Below are 25402 nucleotides of genomic sequence, written 5' to 3'. Positions count from 1 at the left end.
AAGGTAGCTGCACTGGGGATGCACTTTGCATGATGGAGTTTAGTTGAGTTAAGCATTTAGTTGGCTTATCTTTCTTCTAATTGAAACATTTTGTGATATCAGTAAAGAAAATGAAAATTGATGACTTACTTAGAGGCACACTTGCAGGACTTAGTCCACCAAATAAGAATAGTTGATTATCTGCTATCGGAGTTAAAGTATGCCAGGATCGACCTTTTGGTTTCTCTCCCTTGACCTCTATTCTAAGAAAAAGCATAAAAATCAAATAACAAAACACATTTTTCATTTCACACACTGAAAATAGTAGTTGTCTGACAATGCTTGCAAAAGTGAAACCAGGTATATGTTTTAAAACTCTGATCTATATATACGATACACAATTACTCATTCTTATGATAAAATCATATTACCTATCAACACATGTTCTGCCATCTTTAGGCAAGTACTGGCAAAGTAATGACTGGGCTAGTTACTTTATAATGACTTATGTTTTTAAATCCCAGGATCACCTTCCAAAGTACAACTTCTGCTCATCTCATACCTTTGTGGCAAGAATGTAAAATTCTTCTTTTCAAAAATCCATAATCGTCTAGAAAATATTTGTAATCCTTGCATAAACAGCTTTGTCTGTTAGCTCTTCTCAGTTACTATACATAACTGACCTCAACAGGTAAAGCCAAAGGCCAGCCCCGAATGATAGTATGCTGTTAATCAGACAAAGACATAGTAAAATAATCCTGATCACTGAAAGACATTTGGCCCTCCTTTTCTTAACGTTCTTTTGACTAAATCATTGCTTCTGGTACATTTCCATATTACATCATTACAAAGAGGAGGATTAGGCAATGAGAAATGAGATCTAACAATAGTGTCATCAAATTCACAGCTTATATGAATAGGGAGCTGTGGGTTTACATTGACCACACAGCTACCCCGTCCCAGCATCTCCATTCCCCCCTCCAGGTCCACCCAACCTCCCATTCTCATGATGCAGTCCTATACTTGATCCATTCAGTCCATATCTTTTCCCACTTTTTGGGGCAGCCCCTACTTTGGTACAGTCTTTTCAGTTTGTTGACACCAGTCCAAATCTTTTGCCCATTCTTCAGTCTTTGGTATGGTTGACTCCCCCCATTCCAGTGCTATGTTTCTCTTGGCCACCCCAGCCACGATGTGAGCCATATTGTGGTGTATTTTGGCCAGACCATACCCCCTTTTACCCTCAGTATAAGCCATCTCGCCTCTGCTGGTACTCTGGATCCCCCCACTGCTGAGATCACTTGGGCTATCTGTATCCAATATTCCTGTATTTTAATGCAGGCCCCGAGAATATGGAAGAAGGGGCCTGTTTCCCCGAATCCCCTGGCGCCCCCTTCGAAGTCACATCGGCCCATGTGGTACTGGAGTGTCCTGGTATATCATCTATGCAGGTTGCGCAGTTGTATTAATCAAAATTGCGCTCGTATCACAATTTCCCTTCCGGGATTGTAGTGCTTCTCCCCAATCGTCGTCCTCCATTAACCCCACATCCGCCTCCCATACCTACTTCAGATAACCCAAAACATCAGCGGAGTTGTTCATAATCTTACGGTATGTTAATGAGACCACTTTATCGATCACTGGGTCTAGTAGGAGCCTGTCTTCAATTGGGGTGAGGGGGGTGAGAGGGGGGGGAAGAGGACTCAGGTATTTTCTCTTCCTCCGATACATGGCATCGTAAAGCATGTCGCAATTGTAGATATCGGAACCTGTCTCTGGCTGACATTTCCTATTGTGCCTGTAGTTTCTCATACGTAATCAACACCCACTGCGCCAGACATCGCCCAGTCGCTCTATCTTGATAAGGTTCCATTTACGGAAACCCTTTAGTTGCCCAACCTCACCCAGAAGGTCACTATCCAAAAGCAGTGTTTGTTCTGTCAATTTGTTTTTCCATTCCCATAATTTTCATGGTCTTACGCAAGTCCTGTATCACCATCCGAATGTGCGTCAGCAGCGCCCTGGTAACCCCGGCTCCCTATAGCAAAGCTATCTACTGGATATGCTGAGTCATTTCGTGCTGCGTATACCCAGTCTTTAACATTAATAAGCTGGGATGCTAGGTAATAACTTCTAATATCTGGGACTGCCCGGCCGCCCTCATAAGTGCCCCGCTGCAGTTTTCAAAGCAGTATTTGCGGCCTGCCTCCCACTCATCCCCCCCCCCCCCCCCCCCCCCCCCACACACACACACAGCAGAGTGCGCTGTTCCGCCTCAAGTACCCAGAAAGTTGTTTCTGGTATTCGGTACAGGGTGTTTTGAAGCACGTATAGTACACGGGGGAGGGCCTCATTTTACACAAAACCGCTCTACCTATAATGGAGATCGGGAGGCGATGCCAGTGGGCTATGTACCCCTGTAGCGTCTCTAACTGGGCATGTATGTTTCGAGCCATGAAGAATCCTTCTGTTCTAATGATCCAGATACCAAGGTATCTGAACTCCTCCCGGTGGACCAGAGCCACGCAGGCAGATGTGAGGGCTGGTGTCCCCCCGCCAGGGAGAACTCCAGGGACTTGTCCCAATTTATTTGATAGTCCAAGTAGCCGCCAAAAATATGCAGTATGTGAATAAGCCTGTGGAAAGTATGGCAAGGTCTTAGTGCCAATATCGGCCCACTCACCGGCCCTCCCGCAGCAACATGCATCATAAATAAGCAGACAAGACAACTTTTTGTTGGGATAAAATTGCTGCAGGTTTATTAGCATACACATATGCCAACATGGTGGGTTATCTTACAGGCGATCCAAAAGCAAGCTGCCACTCGCGGCCTACCACCTGATGGGCCAACTTGCATCGTGACCTTAGCCAATCGGTGCTTAGCGGTTGTGGTGAGGGAATAGCCACTACCACTTCTGGTGAACCATGGGTCCACCCTCTTGCTCACGCCCCCCCCTACGAGGGCGGAGCGTTCAAGCGACCCCCGGTTGTACAGGTTTCCAACCGCCCGTAGGATAGACAGGGCGCCGTCGCACCCCAGGGTCCACCGCACAGACTTCCTGGGGATATTAGGCATCAGCACCCTTTGTGCTCCTGAAGAGGATACCCCTGAGTACCTTTCCGCCTCTGGATCGCCCTGTAACTCCGCCACAGCCCTGGGTGTGGCGACCGTCGCAGCCAGGGCCCCCCACCAAGGCCGGCATTCCTACTTACATCCTGCTAATTCTAGGGCCTCTCCCCAATCAGCAGGACAGCTCATCCAAACACCCCTAGCGTTTGGTGTGTAGCCCCCCAAGTCTAATGACGCCCAGTCTCTTCTGCCCATTGAAAATACGCTAGCTCAGAGGAACTTCCTGAGCGCTGGCTCCAACGCCTCCCCTGCCGAGCGCTTTGCCTATAGAGCAGGGAGGGAGTTCCTGACCACTCAATTTCGCTTGTCCCCCACTGTTGGCTAATTCCCACCGTATGGTGGCTAATTCCCACCATATGTTCTTTGTGGTCTTCTTCTCTGGTGCATTATTACGCCACAATGACGAGACAATTACATAGTTATCAAATTAACCCTGGTGTCACACGGGTTTGAGGGAATAATTGTATTGTGCCCGTCACAAGACACTGCACCCTATCGTGAAGTGTCAACCTACGCAGCCTACCCTGCTTGCTGCACCTTTGACTGGTCACAGGTGCCCGGACCCTGCTAACCGCTTGTGACCCTAGATACTTACACCAGTAATGGTGCTGAACTACAAAACTGTGAGTCACAATTTTCCCCTATTGGTCTTATGGTTGAACCGCTGGTACCCTTCTGGGATAGAGTAAATTCTGTCACACGCACTTCAGTCCTATAAAGCCCTTGCCCGTCCTTCAAAGACACCTACAGCCCGCTGCCTCCCGCAGCTCAGGCGAGGGGTTTATGGCCCAGTACACCCCATTCTGAGTTTCTAACATTATCAACTCTACAGGCTCCAGCTATTGTGATTGGCTACCCCTGACCTGGCAAGGCCTGTCAGAGGCCAAATCCACCCCCCTGAGGTGAATATCTAGTCATGGGGTATGTGCCCTAAGCATGAGTGGCCTCGCATACTTGCCGGGAAACAAGAGGGGAAACCCACGAAAGAATACTTGCCCGTTTAGAGCAGTGGGAACGCCCAACAATCCTTCTTCAATCATGTTTTTTTGCCAGATTAAGCTCTGCCCCCATGTTCCCCCCAGCATACTGCACCCCGACCCACAAAATAGCTGGCCGCAACAGCGAAGGCCTGGCTAAAGGACGGGGCTTATAGTGTGTCTGGGATGATCTTTGGGATCCGTCTCTTGGTGCATGCTTGCAACCCTCAACAAATACAATAGTTGGACCGCCCACTGTCTGGCTGCTAACTTCTCCGACATGGGCATAAGGCCAGTATGAATTTAGCTTAGGCACTTCCCTTCTAACACTGTGTACAGTATCTCCTCGTGTTTATCACTTGTACTATTCGTCCTCCTTTGCCTGGCACTCGTTGGACCTATGAAGCTTTCAACAAGCACCTTATACAACTGTATATACATGTTGTGCAACTGGGGGAACTGATACTTCACCACTCGTATTTCCTGGCGTGTGAAAACTGCAAGATGAAACCTTACTTTAATACCTGCATAACCAACAACTAAAATACTGTCTTAGGTGAAAGCTTGCCAGTGGACTTAGCCAGGTGCCCTCCACTGCGTGTCAACCCAAGTTGTTTAATTTTTGACTGTTCGAATTTGCCTGCCCACAATCGGACCCTCCAAGTAAAATAAGGAAAACAATTGCCACATGGCCAACACACCAACCTGTGTCCGGAGAAATAAACAAGTTAGAGTCTTAATATATCAGCCAGACCCGGAGTGGAGCCAGACTAGAAGGTCCTAGTGGGGTCAGACAGGAGGTTATATGTGTGGCTAAATCAGGCACAGAATTCTGTGCAAATAGATCCCGCATCACCATAGTGCCATTGGGCCTGATTATAAGTAACTAGTGATGCTGTGATGCAACTTATGTGAATGTCTCAGCGTGTGCAAATGTGTCGCACTTACGGAAGTCTAGACTTTTAGACAATACCGCAGCACCTGACCACCTGGACAGGTCCTCTCCCCTGCTGTGTGTAAACCCTATAGTGTGTCACACGTACTGACCTTCAGATAACTTCTGGCAAAGACCCCTGGGCACCCCCTAATAATTACCATTCCAGTCTTCTGCCAATCTACCCGTGCGGTTATCCCTCCTGTCATCTATGAGGTGAGGCCAGTTGCTGAAACAGGTAAATGAGCACAACTGAGCTGAAGTGTAAAGATGTCATGGTACTTCTCAGAGTGGTGCCTGTGTACTTGATCCGATTTTCCTGAAATTAGAAAAAGGTTACACTCCAATCCTGGACGTGCTGACCCAGAAACCCGACACAATGGCCCCAGTGTGTTCCTCCCCTATCCCTGCTCCAAGCCCCGGCAGGCAGGTCTGCTAGGCGTGGTATGACCATTAAAGAACGAAACCCGTGCGTTTCTGGAAGAGAGAACAAATCCATGAAAACCGCCCCTAACCAGCGTTGACCGGTAAGGCTATTGCTAACTCGATCGCCAGGACAGAGCCCCTTACTTGTGCACCAGTTGCTGTACAAAAGAACACATTCCATTATTGCACCTGGGATGCATGATATGCCCAGACACACCTTTTGTTTAAAAGAAACGAATTTCAATTTTGTCACAGGGGATGCAAGATATGCCCACACTCTGTCACTGCTTACCGAGAGCACACCCCAGTTATTGCCTAGTAAATAAACAAATTGCGCCGGCTCATCAGTTGTTTAAAAAGCGAAAACATCCCATTATTGCACAGGAACTACCTGCCCTGCTCACATTCACCAGTTGACTACCAATGTATTACTTCCATGGGGCGTAACCTGCGCGCCCCAACCCCAGGGACAGTTATGACTCCTGGTGAGAAAATGGGTGTCCCAGACCCTAGCTCACTGCCCCCCCCCCAGTGTGCATGACCCTTATACCTGTTGATAGGTCAGGTGGCCCCCCATGTGAGTCGGGCGGTTCTCCAGCGCGGTTCCTGTATGTGACAGAAAAAACATCCATGAGAAGCCCTGCCCCCTCAATACCAATATATATTCCCTGCAATGAGGCAGAGTTAAGCCATGCCCCCCACGCTACCAAGGCCAAGCCTGTTTGTCAGTTGCGAGAACTAGCTTGTCCATATGCAAACTCGTAATGAGTTTGGTGGGGCAATCACATGCGTACCTCCAGCCACAGAGGCAGTAGTGTATTCTCGTGTCTTGAAACTAAGTCAAATCTTAGAATGCTAAGTCAGAAATGACCAATGCACTGAGGTGTGTGTAATTTAGAATCACATCTAACTCGTCCCCTAACCATTCTACCCAGGAACACCCTCTCATCCCAGGCCTTCAAACTGACCTCAAAGTTCTCCTCCTTTAAAGACACTTCCAAAATCAATTTGTGCCTTCTCAGATGAGAAGGAAGATCCCATAATATGGCGAGTTCTATTCTCCTTGACTATGGAAGTATCTTCCCAGTGACTTGTGCTTTGAGAGTCTGCCATATATTGCAGTATTATCCTTCTATTATTATTATTAGGGGGTTTTGTAAAGCGCTTGGTGACGCTCAACGGCGTGTCCCCGCGCTAAGGAGCGAGTGCTTACAGGAGAACTACAGAAAGTGGAACCTATTAGCGAATGAATAGTAATGTTTTTAACTTGGCTCTGAAGATTGATTCAGATGGTTCTAAGCGCAGCGCCGCAGGTAGTTTGTTCCAGCTGGACGCAGCTAGATACCTGAAGGATCTGCCGCCCATCCGTGCTTTAGACACCTTTGGAATGGCCAGGCGCCCCGAGCCGGAAGATCTAAGGGAACGGGACGGCTCGTATTGTGTCAGCAGTCCTTGCAAAGGAAGGGGAGACCTGCCATTAATGATCCGGTGGCATGTGCATAGTGCTTTAAACTCCACCCTGCTTCTTACCGGGAGCCAGTGCAGGGTCTGGAGCGCCGCTTTTGAGGCAGCTCTTCTGGGTAGTCTGAGCACCAGTCGGGCAGCAGCGTTCTGCAAGACCTGCAGGCGACTCAGATTCTTCTCTAAGGTCCCTAAGTAGAGAAGGCTGCCATAGTCCATCTTAGATGTAACAAGTGCATGCACCAACGTTTGGCGAGCTTTAATGGGTAAGAACTTCAGCACCTTCCTAAGGCTCTTAAGAGTCCCAAAGCAGGATCCGACCACCCGATTGATCTGGGGGCCAAAGGTCAGGTTGGAATCGAACCAAATGCCCAGATTCCTCGCCTCCTGGCAGGGGATGGGTGTTGGTCCCAGGCATGGCGGCCACCACGCCGACGTCCACGCCGCCTGGCCTCCCCCCACAACCAGCACCTCAGTCTTGCCTCCATTGAGCTTGAGGCAGTTGGCGGACATCCAGGCAGCAAGGTCTTGCATGCATGCTCTGAAGATGTCCGCCGCGAGACTGGGCGCACGTGATAGGGAGATGACCAGCTGCGTGTCGTCGGCATAGGACACCATGCGAAGGCCATGACTCTCCACTATGGTGGCAACCGGAGCAACGTAAAGATTAAAAAGAGTTGGAGTCAGGGACGAGCCCTGCGGCACCCCCTGATCCAAAGATACTCGCTCCGAGTAGTAGTCACCCTGCCTGACTTGAAAGCCTCGGCCAGATAGGAACGAATGGATCCATTTCAGCGCTGCCCCCCTCACCCCTCCTTTGCTCAGACACTGTAGCAAGATGGAATGTGCCACAGTGTCGAACGCAGCGCTGAGGTCCAAAAGTATCAAGGCCATAGTTTGGCCCTCGTCAGCACCCTGCCTGAGGGTTTCAGTGGCCCTGAGGAGGGCTGACTCCGTAGAGTGACGTGGCCAAAACCCAAATTGGGTGGGATGAAGAAGGTTGTTCTCCACAAATTGCATTAACTGGACATTTGCCACCTTCTCCGCCACTTTGGAAAAATAGGGTAGCAGAGAAATGGGACGCAAGTTGTCCAGCTTCTCAAAGCTTATGTTGGGCTTCTTGCGGAGGGGGAGCACCACGGCCTGTTTCCAGTCCTCAGGTATGGAACTGGACCGGAAGGAAACATCCAGCAGGTGTCTAATGTAGGGTTCAAGTGTCAGCAGGCTATCTCCCAGCCGTTTTGGGGAGGCTGGGTCCCGGGGGGAACCTGATTTCACTGATCTACATATTTTAATTAGATCTTCTGGTGTGGGGGTAATAAAGTTGAGCAATAAGTTTTGTCCAGCTTCCTCTCCTACTGGTTCTGCTAATTCTTCCGCTACTAAGGGTAAGGCAGGGAAGGCAGAGTAGATCTTGGACACTTTGTCCCCGAAATAGTTTGCAATACGATTGCAGGCTGCTACCGAGTGATCATCATCTCCTAGGGAGGTTTTTGGGATGGCCAGGGATTTATATACGCTAAACAGTTCCTTAGCTGAGTTCTCTGCACCCAGGATTCTGACTGCGTAATATGCGACTTTCTCTATCCGGATCTTATTGTGATCAGCCCGTCTCTTGACGAGATATCTCTCTTTCAACTGGTCATCGTATGCCACTCTCCACTGTCTTTCTGCACGTTTACAATCCCTCTTGGCACAGCGCAACGCCTCGCTGAACCAAGGTGCAGTTCTTTGTCTGCGGGCACCCTTCTTTGACTGGCCTAAAAGGGCCGTGCAGTCGAGGGCAGCCGTGATACGGTCATTGAGCAGTTTGTTTGCCGTATCCACGTCGTCGCCTCCCGGAGGCCCCTCTGCGGTGAGAGCCTTATTAAACTCTGGCAGGGAGAACCTAGCACATTTTCGCCTGGGATAATTGAGAGGGGTGGGGTCCGTGACTTTGTATTTAGGAAGAAGAATTGAAAACGGAACAAAGAAATGATCAGTCCATGGCAGGGGCACTGGGGAAGCTACTGAAATTTCCTCCCAATTAGCGAATATAGGATCTAACAGGTGTCCATATTGATGTGTTGGGAGCTGCCCCTTTAACTCTAACTGTAGGGTGTGAAGTTCTTGACGGAGCCCCATTGCTCCTTTGTCTGACAAATCTTCTAAGTGGTTGTTTAAGTCTCCGAGTAACAGAAACTTGTCTCTCCTCATCGCTGTTTCTGTAACGCACTCTAATAGGCTGCCTTTGAACCTAGCCATGGGACCCGGTGGGCGATAGATTAGGAAGCCCTTCACAGTCGTTCTCCCATCAATTTTTATGGTGAAAACACCCGCCTCGCTTCCCGCCAAATGGACTGGTTCCAAATGACAGGCCAGTTGCTGTTTGAAACCAATCGCAATTCCTCCCCCTCTGCCTTCAGGTCTATCCAGACGCACCATCTGGTAGTCATCTGGTAGTGCCTGAATGATGTCGGGATCAGAGTTGGCATCCAACCATGTTTCTGTGATGAATAACAGATCAGGTTGTTTATCCGCAAGGAGATCATATATATCATGCGTGTGGCGACGCAGCGACCTCACATTGATCAGACCGCAGGATAGAAAGGTACAACTAGCCCTGGAGTCTGCTGTCCGTGTGCTGAAGCAAAATTGGCAGTGTCTACACCCTTCATCCTCCCCTACCCTTATACTATGGTAGCCGAGTTTACATGTGCTAGAGGACAGGCTTACCAAATCATTCCTACTCCAGGTGATTCGGCAGTCAGGACCAGGGGTTGTGGCCCTGGGCCGCGTCCGGTCGCGGACGGGCGCAGACGGGCTTGGCTTAGGCGCGGCTTCGGCGCGCCCGCTGCGCCAGCCCGCTGCGCCGTCTGGCCATGATGCACATTTTATAGGAGGTGAGGAGGGTGGGAGGCCGGCGCGACTAGAGCGCACCCCCAGCCACACATAAAATGGAGCCCGCCGCAAAAAAACACCAGTTAAAACACACGGCTGGGCGAGGCAGGGAAGAGGAATAATAGCGTGTGGAGGGGTGTCAGTGTTCCTAAACAATAATCACATTCTAATATACAATTTAAAAGCCCCCACAATAGAAATGCTGTTCAATTTTAAAAAGCTCCTAAAAGCGATTTGCTAAAAGTGTACTGCCAGCAAAGTAGTTTTTCCCAACAAACAAGCTTGCAGCCCTAGTTGCCCTCGCTAGGGAGAGCTCCAATAGGCAGCGCGGCCATTGTGATGCAGATCTAAATAGCCTGGGAGGGCGGGAGGCCGGCGCGACTAGAGCGCACCCCCAGCCACACATAAAATGGCGCCCGCCGCAAAAAAACACTGGTTAAAACACACGGCTGGGTGAGGCAGGGAAGAGGAATAATAGCGTGTGGAGGGGTGTCAGTGTTCTTAAACAATAATCACATTCTAATATACAATTTAAAAGCCCCCACAATAGAAATGCTGTTCAATTTTAAAAAGCTCCTAAAAGCGATTTGCTAAAAGTGTACTGCCAGCAAAGTAGTTTTTCCCAACAAACAAGCTTGCAGCCCTAGTTGCCCTCGCTAGGGAGAGCTCCAATAGGCAGCGCGGCCATTGTGATGCAGATCTAAATAGCCTGGGAGGGCGGGAGGCCGGCGCGACTAGAGCGCACCCCCAGCCACACCTAAAATGGCGCCCGCCGCCGCCAAACACCGATTAAAACACACGGCTGGGCGAGGCAGGGAAGAGGAATAATAGCGTGTGGAGGGGTGTCAGTGTTCCTAAACAATAATCACATTCTAATATACAATTTAAAAGCCCCCACAATAAAAATGCCGTTCGATTTTAAAAAGCTCCTAAAAGCGATTTGCTAAAAGTGTTCTGCCAGCAAAGTAGTTTTTCCCAACAAACAAGCTCGCAGCCCTAGTTGCCCTCGATAGGGAGAGCTCCAATAGGCAGCGCGGCCGTTGTGATGCAGATCTAAATAGCCTGGGAGGGCGGGAGGCCGGCGCGACTAGAGCGCACCCCCAGCCACACCTAAAATGGCGCCGCCGCCGCCAAACACCGGTTAAAACACACGGCTGGGCGAGGCAGGGAAGAGGAATAATAGCGTGTGGAGGGGTGTCAGTCTTCCTAAACAATAATCACATTCTAATATACAATTTAAAAGCCCCCACAATAAAAATGCTGTTCGATTTTAAAAAGCTCCTAAAAGCGATTTGATAAAAGTGTTCTGCCAGCAAATTAGTTTTTCCCAACAAACAAGCTCGCAGACCTAGTTGCCCTCAATAGGGAGAGCTTCAATAGGCAGCGCGGCCGTTGTGATGCAGATCTAAATAGCCTGGGAGGGCGGGAGGCCGGCGCGACTAGAGCGCACCCCCAGCCACACATAAAATGGCGCCCGCCGCAAAAAAACACCGGTTAAAACACACGGCTGGGTGAGGCAGGGAAGAGGAATTATAGCGTGTGGAGGGGTGTCAGTGTTCTTAAACAATAATCACATTCTAATATACAATTTAAAAGCCCCCACAATAGAAATGCTGTTCGATTTTAAAAAGCTCCTAAAAGCGATTTGCTAAAAGTGTTCTGCCAGCAAAGTAGTTTTTCCCAACAAACAAGCTCGCAGCCCTAGTTGCCCTCGCTAGGGAGAGCTCCAATAGGCAGCGCGGCCGTTGTGATGCAGATCTAAATAGCCTGGGAGGGCGGGAGGCCGGCGCGACTAGAGCGCACCCCCAGCCACACCTAAAATGGCGCCCGCCGCCGCCAAACACCGATTAAAACACACGGCTGGGCGAGGCAGGGAAGAGGAATAATAGCGTGTGGAGGGGTGTCAGTGTTCCTAAACAATAATCACATTCTAATATACAATTTAAAAGCCCCCACAATAGAAATGCTGTTCAATTTTAAAAAGCTCCTAAAAGCGATTTGCTAAAAGTGTACTGCCAGCAAAGTAGTTTTTCCCAACAAACAAGCTTGCAGCCCTAGTTGCCCTCGCTAGGGAGAGCTCCAATAGGCAGCGCGGCCATTGTGATGCAGATCTAAATAGCCTGGGAGGGCGGGAGGCCGGCGCGACTAGAGCGCACCCCCAGCCACACATAAAATGGCGCCCGCCGCAAAAAAACACAGGTTAAAACACACGGCTGGGTGAGGCAGGGAAGAGGAATAATAGCGTGTGGAGGGGTGTCAGTGTTCTTAAACAATAATCACATTCTAATATACAATTTAAAAGCCCGCACAATAGAAATGCTGTTCAATTTTAAAAAGCTCCTAAAAGCGATTTGCTAAGTGTACTGCCAGCAAAGTAGTTTTTCCCAACAAACAAGCTTGCAGCCCTAGTTGCCCTCGCTAGGGAGAGCTCCAATAGGCAGCGCGGCCATTGTGATGCAGATCTAAATAGCCTGGGAGGGCGGGAGGCCGGCGCGACTAGAGCGCACCCCCAGCCACACCTAAAATGGCGCCCGCCGCCGCCAAACACCGATTAAAACACACGGGTGGGCGAGGCAGGGAAGAGGAATAATGGCGTGTGGAGGGGTGTCAGTGTTCCTAAACAATAATCACATTCTAATATACAATTTAAAAGCCCCCACAATAAAAATGCTGTTCGATTTTAAAAAGCTCCTAAAAGCGATTTGCTAAAAGTGTTCTGCCAGCAAAGTAGTTTTTCCCAACAAACAAGCTCGCAGCCCTAGTTGCCCTCGATAGGGAGAGCTCCAATAGGCAGCGCGGCCGTTGTGATGCAGATCTAAATAGCCTGGGAGGGCGGGAGGCCGGCGCGACTAGAGCGCACCCCCAGCCACACCTAAAATGGCGCCGCCGCCGCCAAACACCGGTTAAAACACACGGCTGGGCGAGGCAGGGAAGAGGAATAATAGCGTGTGGAGGGGTGTCAGTCTTCCTAAACAGTAATCACATTCTAATATACAATTTAAGAGCCCCCACAATAAAAATGCTGTTCGATTTTAAAAAGCTCCTAAAAGCGATTTGATAAAAGTGTTCTGCCAGCAAAGTAGTTTTTCCCAACAAACAAGCTCGCAGACCTAGTTGCCCTCAATAGGGAGAGCTTCAATAGGCAGCGCGGCCGTTGTGATGCAGATCTAAATAGCCTGGGAGGGCGGGAGGCCGGCGCGACTAGAGCGCACCCCCAGCCACACATAAAATGGCGCCCGCCGCAAAAAAACACCGGTTAAAACACACGGCTGGGTGAGGCAGGGAAGAGGAATTATAGCGTGTGGAGGGGTGTCAGTGTTCTTAAACAATAATCACATTCTAATATACAATTTAAAAGCCCCCACAATAGAAATGCTGTTCGATTTTAAAAAGCTCCTAAAAGCGATTTGCTAAAAGTGTTCTGCCAGCAAAGTAGTTTTTCCCAACAAACAAGCTCGCAGCCCTAGTTGCCCTCGCTAGGGAGAGCTCCAATAGGCAGCGCGGCCGTTGTGATGCAGATCTAAATAGCCTGGGAGGGCGGGAGGCCGGCGCAACTAGAGCGCACCCCCAGCGACACCTAAAATGGCGCCCGCCGCCGCCAAACACCGGTTAAAACACACAGCTGGGTGAGGCAGGGAAGAGGAATAATAGCGTGTGGAGGGGTGTCAGTGTTCCTAAACAATAATCACATTCTAATATACAATTTAAAAGCCCCCACAATAAAAATGCTGTTCGATTTTAAAAAGCTCCTAAAAGCGATTTGCTAAAAGTGTGTCAAGATCCGACACGCTTCTCCTCGGAGCTGTGTTGAAAGTACCAAACCCGCGTTCACGCAACCCCCCCGTGACCCGGCATAAATCACAGACCAATAGGAGGGTTCCGCAATCGCGGGAAAGGAAGGGGACAGCGGGGAGGGAGATCTGTAACGATAAAGAACACGGGATTAGTTTCACACCCCTCCCTATCTGCTCTATGCTACCAATGCACTCTATAGGTCAATAGGACTCTATTCCCCCACTGATAGTCAAGCCTACCTGTAAAGGAAAATTCTAAATCTTTATATGCAGGAGAGAGAGGGAAGGTCCTAGCAGTGGCAATAATCTGGTAAGAAAAGAACACAAATGTACACGTTTTATACCACAATTGTACCATACACCATAAGTTGTTTATCCCACCTCACATACCAATGCTTGACCATAGATTGTCTTGTTCCACTCTTTCGTTACAAGGTACCCCCCTGTTTCCTCTCCTGCAGTATGAAAAGAAAACACAAGCAAGTTGTGGAACAAAAGGAAACATGGAAAACTATAACGAGCTGAAGGTTAACTGCACCTTTAAAGTGTTTTTCAGTTCAACACATGAAATATCACAGTTGAAATAAGGGTGAAGTGCCAAGTAAAATAGTCTGTTATCCCAGTCTTGAATCTCTCACATAACCTGTGAGTCTCAATGAGTTCAATCAACTTCCAAACTCTGAAAGTTATCGCGTTCTTTATCAAATGAACATCCAACAAATAGAAGCGCAGCCGCGCTTCCCAAACACTTGGAAACAAGTCACTTATCCTCCGGAAAAGGTCACCGAGAGAGGAAACTGACGAACACAGCCGTGTCCGTCTCTCCCGGCACACCTAACAAAGATCCAGCTACAGTTCAACTGTTTCTCTGGCGACGTATGTTCCCAGCCAGAAACACACTGGTAATCGTTACTCACGGTTACTTCTTAGAATGCACAACAGCCCTTCACGCCGTCTCACCAGAATTATCGGCTCCGTTTGTGCGGTGAGTTTGGTTTATTTTTCCTGCTTTGCGCGGTAACCTCTCGCGCTACTTCACCCATGGCCCTCTGGGGATTGTAGTCAATCATTCAAAGTCTCAGAACCTCACGCATTGCGCGGACAGCGGCCCAAAACGGACCGATTCTGACAGTACATCCCCCTTTTACAAGGGACGCTGTCCAGGAGCAGGCTTCTCCGGATGACGGCGGTGAAAACAAGACACCAACCGAGGAGCATGCACGGACCCCGCAGGTTCCCAGGAATTCTCCTCAGGCCCATAACCCTTCCATGAAAGCAGATATTGCAGCCTCCCTCTCACCCATCTGGAGTCCAACACTCGCGACACCTCGTACTCAGACTCATTCTGCACCCACACAGGTACGGGAGGGCGATGAACAGGGCTTCGAGAAGGCTTCAACAGAGACACATGAAACACAGGGTGAATATGCAAATGGGCAGGCAATCGCAGCTTCACCGCCACAGGATTCACCATTCGCACCACCCTATAGGGCCCGATGAACTTAGGGTTAAACACACTATATCTGCGAAATTTGATGTGCTTAGTGGATAACCACACCAAATCCCCACGTTTGTATACAGGACTCGGCCTACGGTGTTTATCGGCCTGGGCTTTGTATCTCCCCTTAGCCTGAACCAACTTCTTGCGCGTCGCTAGGAGTATTCTGCGAATGCGCAACAATCGGGTCTCGACATCAGGAAGTCTAACCGTGGGTCTGGGGAGAATTAGAGGAGTAACCCTAGGGTGGTGACCATAATTGCTAAAGAAAGGGGAATGACCAGTGGAAGAGTGCAATGTGCTGTTGTAGGCCAGCTCCGCCACCCACAACCAATCCACCCAGGAATCTGTGTCAGCTTGAACATAACAGCGGAGGTACTGTTTTAAAGACTGGTTCAGTCTCTCAGTCTGACCATCCGACTGCGGATGGAAACTGGTGGATAATGAAGATGAAATCCGCAACTCAGCACACCATACTCTCCAGAACCCTGCCGTGAATTGGGCCCCCCTGTCTGACACTATCACTTTCGAAAGCCCATGCAACCTAACTATGTGAGTTAAAAGGAGATGAGCTAAGTGACCTGCAGTAGGCACCTTGTCACAAGCGATAAAATGGCCCATCTTAGTAAGGAAGTCCACTACTACTATGATGGCCGATTTCCCTTGGTCTTTTGGCAAACCCACTATGAAGTCCACGGAAATGCTTTCCCAAGGCATTTCGGGGGTTGGCAAAGGTAGCAGAAGACCTTGAGGTTGTTGTCTGTCGGCTTTCATTCTGGCGCATTGCAAGCACTGGTTTCCCCATTTTTTCAAATCCAGCCGAATGGAGGGCCACCAAAACTGTCTTAAAGCTTTTTCCAATGTTTTTACATAACCCATGTGTCCTGCGCTCGGAATGTCATGGCACCATTGAAACACTAGACGTTGTAAGGTCTTTGTGGGCACTAGCGCTTGTTTCCCTTTCATTGCCACACCTTGTCTCAACCGCCATTCTGGATGATGTCTAAGCCAGGTTCTCCAGACGCATGATTGGATCCCTGAACGCAAGGATTGCACAAAATCGGTAGATTGAGTCACACACACCACTTTAGCAGGATCTATAATTGATCTTTCTGGGGTCTGCGTGTGTAACACCGGATGTTCCTGCCGGGTTAAAGCGTCTGCTTTTTTGTTCATCGTTCCGGGTCTGAAAGTGACTATGAATCGATATTCTTCAAAGAAGAGCATCCAGCGTAACTGCCGGGGCGTCAGATGATGTGCTGCTCTTATGAATTGCAGGTTGCGATGGTCAGTGTAAACCGTCACCTGATGAACTGCTCCTAGGAGCCAATGCCTCCATTCAACAAAAGCGTCTTTTATAGCCAGTAGCTCCTTTTCGGCTATCGTATAATTGATTTCTCCAGGGTTGAGTTTTCTGGACATGTAGGCAATTGGGTGTAACATGCCTGTGTCTTCCTGTCGTTGTGATAGAACCGCCCCCAAGGCGACTTCAGACGCATCCGCTTCAACAATAAAAGGCAAAGAGGGGTTGGCATGTCTTAGAACAGGAGCCTTGATGAATGCCTCTTTCAACCCATCAAACGCTAGTTGGGCCTCGGTGTTCCAGTGAAACGGCACCTTCTTCCTCGGGGGGGGGGGGCTAGTGGAATCTGGGTGGGCATTTCTACTACTACAGATGAGGGAGTGGATGTACTAGCCCCTGCACTAAATGGATTAGCATGTAGGCTATCTAAACGGGCCTTAATCTGTGCGTTCTCCGCTCTGGAAGCAGCGACCTCCCGATTGGAGGCAGCTAATTCCGTCTGAACTAATGCAAGGGCAGCCAAAACGTCATCCATAGTGGCCATTTTCTTTCAACACAGCCAAGAGGAGGATCGTCTCCTTGGGCCGATAATTCTGTCAAGATCCGACACGCTTCTCCTCGGAGCTGTGTTGAAAGTACCAAACCCGCGTTCACGCAACCCCCCGTGACCCGGCATAAATCACAGACCAATAGGAGGGTTCCGCAATCGCGGGAAAGGAAGGGGACAGCGGGGAGGGAGATCTGTAACGATAAAGAACACAGGATTAGTTTCACACCCCTCCCTATCTGCTCTATGCTACCAATGCACTCTATAGGTCAATAGGACTCTATTCCCCCACTGATAGTCAAGCCTACCTGTAAAGGAAAATTCTAAATCTTTATATGCAGGAGAGAGAGGGAAGGTCCTAGCAGTGGCAATAATCTGGTAAGAAAAGAACACAAATGTACACGTTTTATACCACAATTGTACCATACACCATAAGTTGTTTATCCCACCTCACATACCAATGCTTGACCATAGATTGTCTTGTTCCACTCTTTCGTTACAAGGTACCCCCCTGTTTCCTCTCCTGCAGTATGAAAAGAAAACACAAGCAAGTTGTGGAACAAAAGGAAACATGGAAAACTATAACGAGCTGAAGGTTAACTGCACCTTTAAAGTGTTTTTCAGTTCAGCACATGAAATATCACAGTTGAAATAAGGGTGAAGTGCCAAGTAAAATAGTCTGTTATCCCAGTCTTGAATCTCTCACATAACCTGTGAGTCTCAATGAGTTCAATCAACTTCCAAACTCTGAAAGTTATCGCGTTCTTTATCAAATGAACATCCAACAAATAGAAGCGCAGCCGCGCTTCCCAAACACTTGGAAACAAGTCACTTATCCTCCGGAAAAGGTCACCGAGAGAGGAAACTGACGAACACAGCCGTGTCCGTCTCTCCCGGCACAACTTACAAAGATCCAGCTACAGTTCAACTGTTTCTCTGGCGACGTATGTTCCCCGCCGGAAACACACTGGTAATCGTTACTCACAGTTACTTCTTAGAATGCACAACAGCCCTTCACGCCGGCTCACCAGAATTATCGGCTCCGTTTGTGCGGTGAGTTTGGTTTATGTTTCCTGCTTTGCGCGGTAACCTCTCGCGCTACTTCACCCATGGCCCTCTGGGGATTGTAGTCAATCATTCAAAGTCTCAGAACCTCACGCATTGCGCGGACAGCGGCCCAAAACGGACCGATTCTGACAAAGTGTTCTGCCAGCAAAGTAGTTTTTCCCAACAAACAAGCTTGCAGCCCTAGTTGCCCTCGCTAGGGAGAGCTCCAATAGGCAGCGCGGCCGTTGTGATGCAGATCTAAAAAGCCTGGGAGGGCGGGAGGCCGGCACGACTAGAGCGCACCCCCAGCCACACCTAAAATAGCGTCCGCCTCCGCCAAACATCGGTTAAAACACACGGCTGGGCGAGGCAGGGAAGAGGAATATTAGCGTGTGGAGGGGTGTTAGTGTTCCTAAACAATAATCACATTCTAATATACAATTTAAAAGCCCCCACAATAAAAATGCTGTTCGATTTTAAAAAGCTCCTAAAAGCGATTTGCTAAAAGTGTTCTGCCAGCAAAGTAGTTTTTCCCAACAAACAAGCTCGCAGCCCTAGTTGCCCTCGCTAGGGAGAGCTCCAATAGGCAGCGCGGCGGTTGTGATGCAGATCTAAATAGCCTGGGAGGGCGGGAGGCCGGCGCGACTAGAGCGCACCCCCAGCCACACCTAAAATGGCACCCGCCGCCTCCAAACACCGGTTAAAACACACGGCTGGGCGAGGCAGGAAAGAGGAATAATAGCGTGTGGAGGGGTGTCAGTCTTCCTAAACAATAATCACATTCTAATATACAATTTAAAAGCCCCCACAATAAAAATGCTGTTCGATTTTAAAAAGCTCCTAAAAGCGATTTGCTAAAAGTGTTCTGCCAGCAAAGTAGTTTTTCCCAACAAACAAGCTTGCAGCCCTAGTTGCCCTCGCTAGGGAGAGCTCTAATAGGCCTTCTATCTATCTTTGGTACTCTATTGTACCATGCACACTACACTTTTATCTTGTAACACGCTGTTTGCTACCTCTTACATCGTGTTTGCTTCCTGTCCTCGCACAGGTACCAACATAGCTTACGTAAATTTTGTTCTTGTGTTTGGCTGTCTGCCATGTATTGCAGTCTAATACCTCTACTTATATATTGTACGCTAATGTAACTTGCAGCGTTAGCTACATCATGTATAATTGCCCACGTATGTCACTTTGCTTCATGCGACTTAGCGTTAGAATATGTAAGGTGTTCACTTCTTGTGCTCCTATGTATCAGTTCTGTCCTTATTGAGAAACGCCTAACACCATTTCGGGTAGAGCCCGCGCTATATAAAGGCATACATATAGTGAGTAAGTGATTGTGAACTGCAGCGGGCTGCAGAGCGTAATAAAGCCTCGAACCCAGTTCCCACGCAGCATGTCCAGCAGGCAAGGCTAACCCGCAAACGAACGAAGCCCGCTGCCTTTGCCTAACCCTGAACAACCTTTCCCCGGCGCGTCACAGTCGGGGCCGAGGCACCCATAGAATCCCCACAACAGGGTGGCCTCCGCCACAGGTATCTGCGCACATAGGCTGCAACACCTTCCCCCGTGGAGCCCTTGGAAATGGACCGCAGCCCCCCGATATTGGGTAGAAAGTCGACAATGCCTCGATCGATATTCCTTAGAAAACAACAGATATACGTCCAACTAACATAGATATGGCCAGTGCTTTAATTTGGAGATCTTTCGTGCATAGTCCTACGCAGTTAGGATGGCCAAAGGTTCTATGCTAGATTACCAGTTCGCTGAAATGAAAGAAAATGTAGCTAACAAAAGCCCTGGGCACATCCAAAACCCCGCATTCTCATGAAGCCTGTGGAGCCCGCACAGCCAACCAATAGGCCTGAAAACAGTTCCAGTACCCTGCTGCGATACCAAGACAAAACGTTGCGTTCCCGGCCCCCAGCCCCATGAGGCCAGTGACTCACTTAGTCCATCCCTGAAGTTCCCACGCACAGTACCCAGGCAGAAAAACTCCAGGACTGCCCTAAAATGCATCGTATGAAAGAATAAAGTTACCACAGACAACTGCCTATTAAACTACTCAACATCAACCGCTAGCAGAAAACAGAAGGCGTGCGGCATACTTCAAGAACAATCTTTGTTTTCCATTTAAAAATTCCTTTGTGAGCCAACACTGCGACCTTTTTCGCGCCGTTGGTTGCACTGAAGCATCTGTACTAATGGAATACACGTTTGCAACTTACTCGGCAATCTAGAATGTCAATAAATTGCCCTTCGGATCAAATTGGAACCAGACAGTTACAACTACAGCACTGTGTTCCTACATAGGCTATGTCCCCCGGGCACATACCTGCCCTGAGAAGGGGCCAAGTATGCATCCAATCCGTAACCGTGCTGTGTTCTCTATTGCCCTTATGCCTCCGCCAAGTGCAGGCAGCGCGGCGGCCGCGATCAAGAAGGCCGATCCCCGCCCGCGGGACAGGCTGCAAAAGTGAAATGCGCAACGTAAGTTCTTGTCCGAAAACAGAGAGAACTGTGGATTGCCTGGGGCAAAATGGCGCTGTGGCACCCCCATGCAAGCTTGCATGTATTATCATGCTTGTGCTGATCACCACCTTGGCTTTTCTTAATTAATAACAGCTGCCACACATGCCACTCCCACTAGCCGCTTAATGGCTGACCCAAAAGGCCCGTGGCCCCTGCCGTGCGCCAGCGCACACACTTTCCGAAATGTACACCCACACATTCGCCATTATTTAATCAGCTACGAAACAAGCCTTGGCTAGTAGGTAAAGCAATCAAGAAAGAGTAACACCAGTGCGCGAAACATATAACGACCACAATTGGGCCATTGTGCCACTCCAGCCAGCTCTGACAAATGGAATGTGGCGCATGCGGGGTCATTGAAAAACAAAACAACCTTCGTATTCTGGGAGGTGGGCTCCAGGGCCAAACAAATCACACCGCTGTGCCCAAGTGCCACCGCAGTCAGGACCCGGTGCGTTCCAGACCCCCTGGACTGGGCCCGAGTTCCCCGGTGTAAAACAATGTCCCACACAAGTGACACAACGGTGGGGTGAAAGGCATGGGGAATCCGGCCCCAAGCTTGAGCTGCAACTTATCGCTCCTCCCCACCTCACCCCATGGTTCGTAGATAAGAGAGAAAAGGGGGGGGGATGGGGAAGCAGACCGCCCCGGCGACCAACGCCTGGCAACAGCAGGGGCGTGCAGCCACGCATCGCAGCCTTAAAGGCGAGAAGAACAGACCCAAAGAGAAAGAACTCACCGCAGAGAGCCAGGGCCTCCCAAACCACTGACAATTTCTAAAGTAAAAGTGCTTGTGACTGAGAGAGCAATGTGGTTGTGAGTGACCCATGAACAGAAAGGGGCCTCAAAACTTGCGGCACACATAAATGGTCGCCAATTCATTCTAACCCGGGTCACCCCCATGGACTCTCGAGCCCCACCACCCCGGTTCATGCGTAACCAATCCTGAAGCCACCACAGCTGAGGATACATCGAGCCAAAGGCCGGGGTAACACGCTGAACCCCGACTCACATAAAACCCCAATGACCCAAAAGGGCCTTAAAGATTGCTCGTGTGTAGCGTCTATCTTTCTTAAATTACAAGACTGTTGGGACGGCAAGAGGCTACACAACAGAATGTGCCTACTGCCATCTAGTGGCAGCAGTTCGTGTGTGGCTAATGCAGGCAGCGCTGTAAATGAAACTACAGACAACTCAGTCTAGATGCCTCTAAGGGATGGGAATAGGGAGCTTCCTTGTTTCCCAACACGGGAACGACCTAACAGCATGCCCTATCCGACCGGACCCCTTGCTCTTTCCGGTACAAATAAACAATTTGCCCAGGCCTGAATGGACATACCTGTGCCCCGGTCCAGCCGGGACCAGCATGCCCGCTAGCGCCCGGTCCAAGCCGTAACAGCGGATGCAGTGAACACCCCAGCCGAGGAACCAAGACCATGGGCACCCAGAACAACAAAACAGATCAACGCATGCGACCCCACTTGCCCCCGAACCTTACCGAGGCCGCACACCGGAGTACCTCCCGGGGTGCATTGCAGGGCGCAGCCCCGCGAACCACGACTTGGCCTCTGAAACCCCGTCCCCTCCCCCGAAAACAATAAAAACAAAAACCCGCCCCTGAGAGGGGACGACTCACCGCAAGAGAAACCACCCGGCGACCGGAGGAAAAACAACACACCGAAGCCAAACCAGTCCTCTGGACGAGCGACCAGAGGGCACCCAAACGGCGACAGGGTGAGGGGACAAAGAGGCCGCCAGGTGGGTGGGGGAGGATTATATACCGTTCCCAGCTCCACCCCGGCCGGAAGTGACAAGTAGGGCCCTTTAGGGTAGTGGAACACTGGGCTGCCCTGTGTGCCATCTTGTGGCACTAAGGGGGCCGCCCTCTTATGAGTGTCGGTCAGCCCGCATTGTGCGTATAGCAGAATGTTTTCTGCCTACAGGGAAATGCGCTCTTCCCAGCCACCCCCTACATCTATCCAGCGTATGTGCGGGTCCCCCCAGACACAGGCCGACAGCGGCATCAGCACCAGCGCGAAGAGCAGGGGAAGAATGGACATCCCTGTTTTGTACCCCTGTATAACCTGAATGATCTGGTGACGGACCCATTTCCTTAAACTCTTGCCGTTGGTTCATAGTAAAGAAGTTGGACCCACTACCAGAAATTTGGTCCGAATCCCAGCCTAGAGAGGACCGCAAGAAGATATGGCCATTCTATACTGTTGAATGCCATTCGCGCATCAAGAGACAGCAGCGCTGTAGCCTCATTTAATCAGCCCGCAATCGCGCACATTACGCTATATAGGAGGCATTGATTCAGCCTGGTGCTTCTGTGTGGCAATGAAGCCTGACTGATCAGGATGTACTATGGCCGACACCACTGGGCCCAATCGGATGGCTAACACTTTTGACAGTACTTTCACTTCAAAATTAAGCAGCAAGATTGACCCATGAGAACTGCATAGATCAGGGGGCCTTCCTTTCTTTGGAATCACAACTATGGGTGCCATCTGCAAGTCCACCGGTAGCCGTCCTTCATTTCCCGCAGCCTCAAACATATTAAGTATTGGCTGGGCCACCCCCATGCCACACATTTATATAGTCCTGCGGGCAGGTCAGAGGCCCTGATGCTTTTCCAGATTGTAGATCTCGGATAGCCCTTTTAACTTCTTCCATCATCAGGTCTTGGTCAATTACTTCACCTGGTAGCATCGGAAGGGAGATGTCATTGAGCAGCTCTGTGCTGTCCTCTCCCGACCTGCCACAGACTTATTGGTATATTTCCTCATAATAGGCTGCAAAGGCTGCTGCTATTTCCACTCCCGTCTTCCTCGGGGGTAGGGGGGGGGGGGGGGGGGGGGGGAGGGGTTGCCTGAATTGCATAGCTCTAGGACCCAGTTTCGGCCCTTGTTTCTCCGCTCCTCTTCAGCCATGCCATCATTAGCTTTGTTGCCGAGATTATATATGTAAATGTAAATGTTGTATTACTTGTATAGCGCCAGAATCACCCCACATGGGGACTCTCCGGCGCTTGTACGAATACCGCTGTGGAACCCTTCCTGGCTTTTTCCCTGTGAGGCGCCCACTCCTGGGCACCCCCAAGGTACAGCCAGGCATCCCAGCGCTGTTGGGGCCGTTGTGGAGATTAAGCAAGCTATTGCCCAGAGTTGGGGAGTGGAGCTCATGATTAGAATAGGTACCGAGGCGAGAATTATCAGGTCCGAGGAAATTGAGCCCAAGACCCGCTGAGGCGGGAATTGAACCCTGGTCCCGCCCCAGACCTCTGCATCAGGGTCTGCCGCTCTAACCATTGAGCCACACTTCTCCACAATGCGTTTTTGCATGGTTAACAAGTGGGCGCGGGCCGATTCCTTCTTCAACTCCCTGAGCTCTCACTGCTTCAATCGCAATCTGTGTTTAAACATCGGGTCTTCCCCCTCTCCCGTCCACATTTGTATCTCCATGTCATTTAATTCTCTATCTTATCACAGTCGTAATGTCTCTCCTTTTTCTTTCCACTAGCCACTGCTGGTGTATCCCCTTGCCACCGTTTTGGATGTCTCCCACAGAGCAATGTGGGAGTCCACTGGCCCCGCATTTTCATCATCGTAATATTGCATTATTCCCGGAATCTGTTTTAGAACTCATGATCTTTGAAGTGCCATGGATCCACCCATGGTGGTAGAGTGTGGTCCCGGATGGGGCCCAGTAGAGTTACCTCAATTGGAGAGTGATCTGATGTGCCCCTCGCCCTTTGCTGCGCCTCTCGGATTTGTCCTGCGTACATGTCGTGAGTCTCCTTCTTTCTTTTCTCGTAATGTATTTTACATACTGACTGAATTGACTCCCCTAATGATACCAATTGAGATATTGTTGTGTTTTATCGTATACTTACCCTGATCTCAACTTGGTGTATAGGTCATACTCCTGTGTTTTTTTCCAAGATTGTGAGCAGCTGCCGAGCTGCAAGAGTAGGTCCTCATGTGACCCTTACTTTCAGACCAATTCATTTGGCCTTTCTCTTTGCCATTTATTTGCAATTCAGAATGTCTAGGGAGACTTCCACCTACTCCGAAGATTATATCAAACAAATACTCAGTGGCCCTTCCCTCCTTTCTGGCCCTCCTATTTCCACCTCCTCCACTCCCACCACCAATACCTCCCGTGCTCTATTATATAAACTTGGGAAACTTAAGAAGAAACAGATCAGAACCAACCTCCACACTCGCATGTTAACTGAATACCTCAAATCAGATATAATTCCCTTAGGTTTACAAATTCGAAACACTCCTGCCATATTCACCCAAGATCCAAAATTCGGCACAGGTTTCAGCCATCTGGCAACTAGATGCTCACGCCATTGGATGGTCTTAGGGATCGACACTGCCATCGAACATAGCCGGAAAGAACTGGAGGAAATAGCAGAACTAAAGAAACTCAGTTTGGCAAACACCACCATTGCAGGCGCAAAAAAACTCCTGGACAAAAAAAACACAACCATAACCACATTCAATACTTTCGAACTCAATAAGAAAATCACCAAGATCCAGAAGGACATCAGATTCTATAACACAGACAAAACTTACCCAAACTTACGCGACAAATTCTACAACACACTTTATATCCCACCCAGGACCCGAAACTGGGGTAGATTCCGCAACAACTAACAGATTACCTTCTACGACTCATCCAACACCTCCATTGAAGATTCTGACACAAACTAGTGACCCAGAACATCCAGGGCCACCAGCAGATCACCACCCCTTCTGCCCCCTGGTTTTTTAAGATATTGCCGCGGACGCAACAAACCCTCAGTCCGACAACGGAACAACCGGCAATACCAGCCTCAATTCTCAGGAGAAAGACAAACCCGAAACAGGTTTTACCAATGGGG

General features: G+C 49.6%; 1 protein-coding gene across 3 annotated transcripts in view; it reads right to left on the bottom strand.

Moving 5' to 3' along the window:
• Positions 1 to 25402, bottom strand: part of KLHDC1 (kelch domain containing 1) — a 1440569-nt gene that overhangs the window by 476531 nt on the left and 938636 nt on the right. For all 3 annotated transcript variants that reach the window (XM_086936594.1, XM_086936596.1, XM_086936595.1), the window contains one exon: positions 130 to 242. In XM_086936594.1, the coding sequence (XP_086792720.1) occupies positions 130 to 242 (113 nt within the window). The remainder of the gene's footprint in view (positions 1 to 129; positions 243 to 25402) is intronic.

The sequence above is a fragment of the Lissotriton vulgaris genome, chromosome 9, assembly GCF_964263255.1.
Source record: "Lissotriton vulgaris chromosome 9, aLisVul1.2, whole genome shotgun sequence".
Classification (NCBI taxonomy): Eukaryota; Metazoa; Chordata; class Amphibia; order Caudata; family Salamandridae; genus Lissotriton; species Lissotriton vulgaris.
The sequence above is the reverse complement of the archived record's forward strand: the minus strand, read 5'-3'. Positions and strand labels throughout refer to the sequence as shown.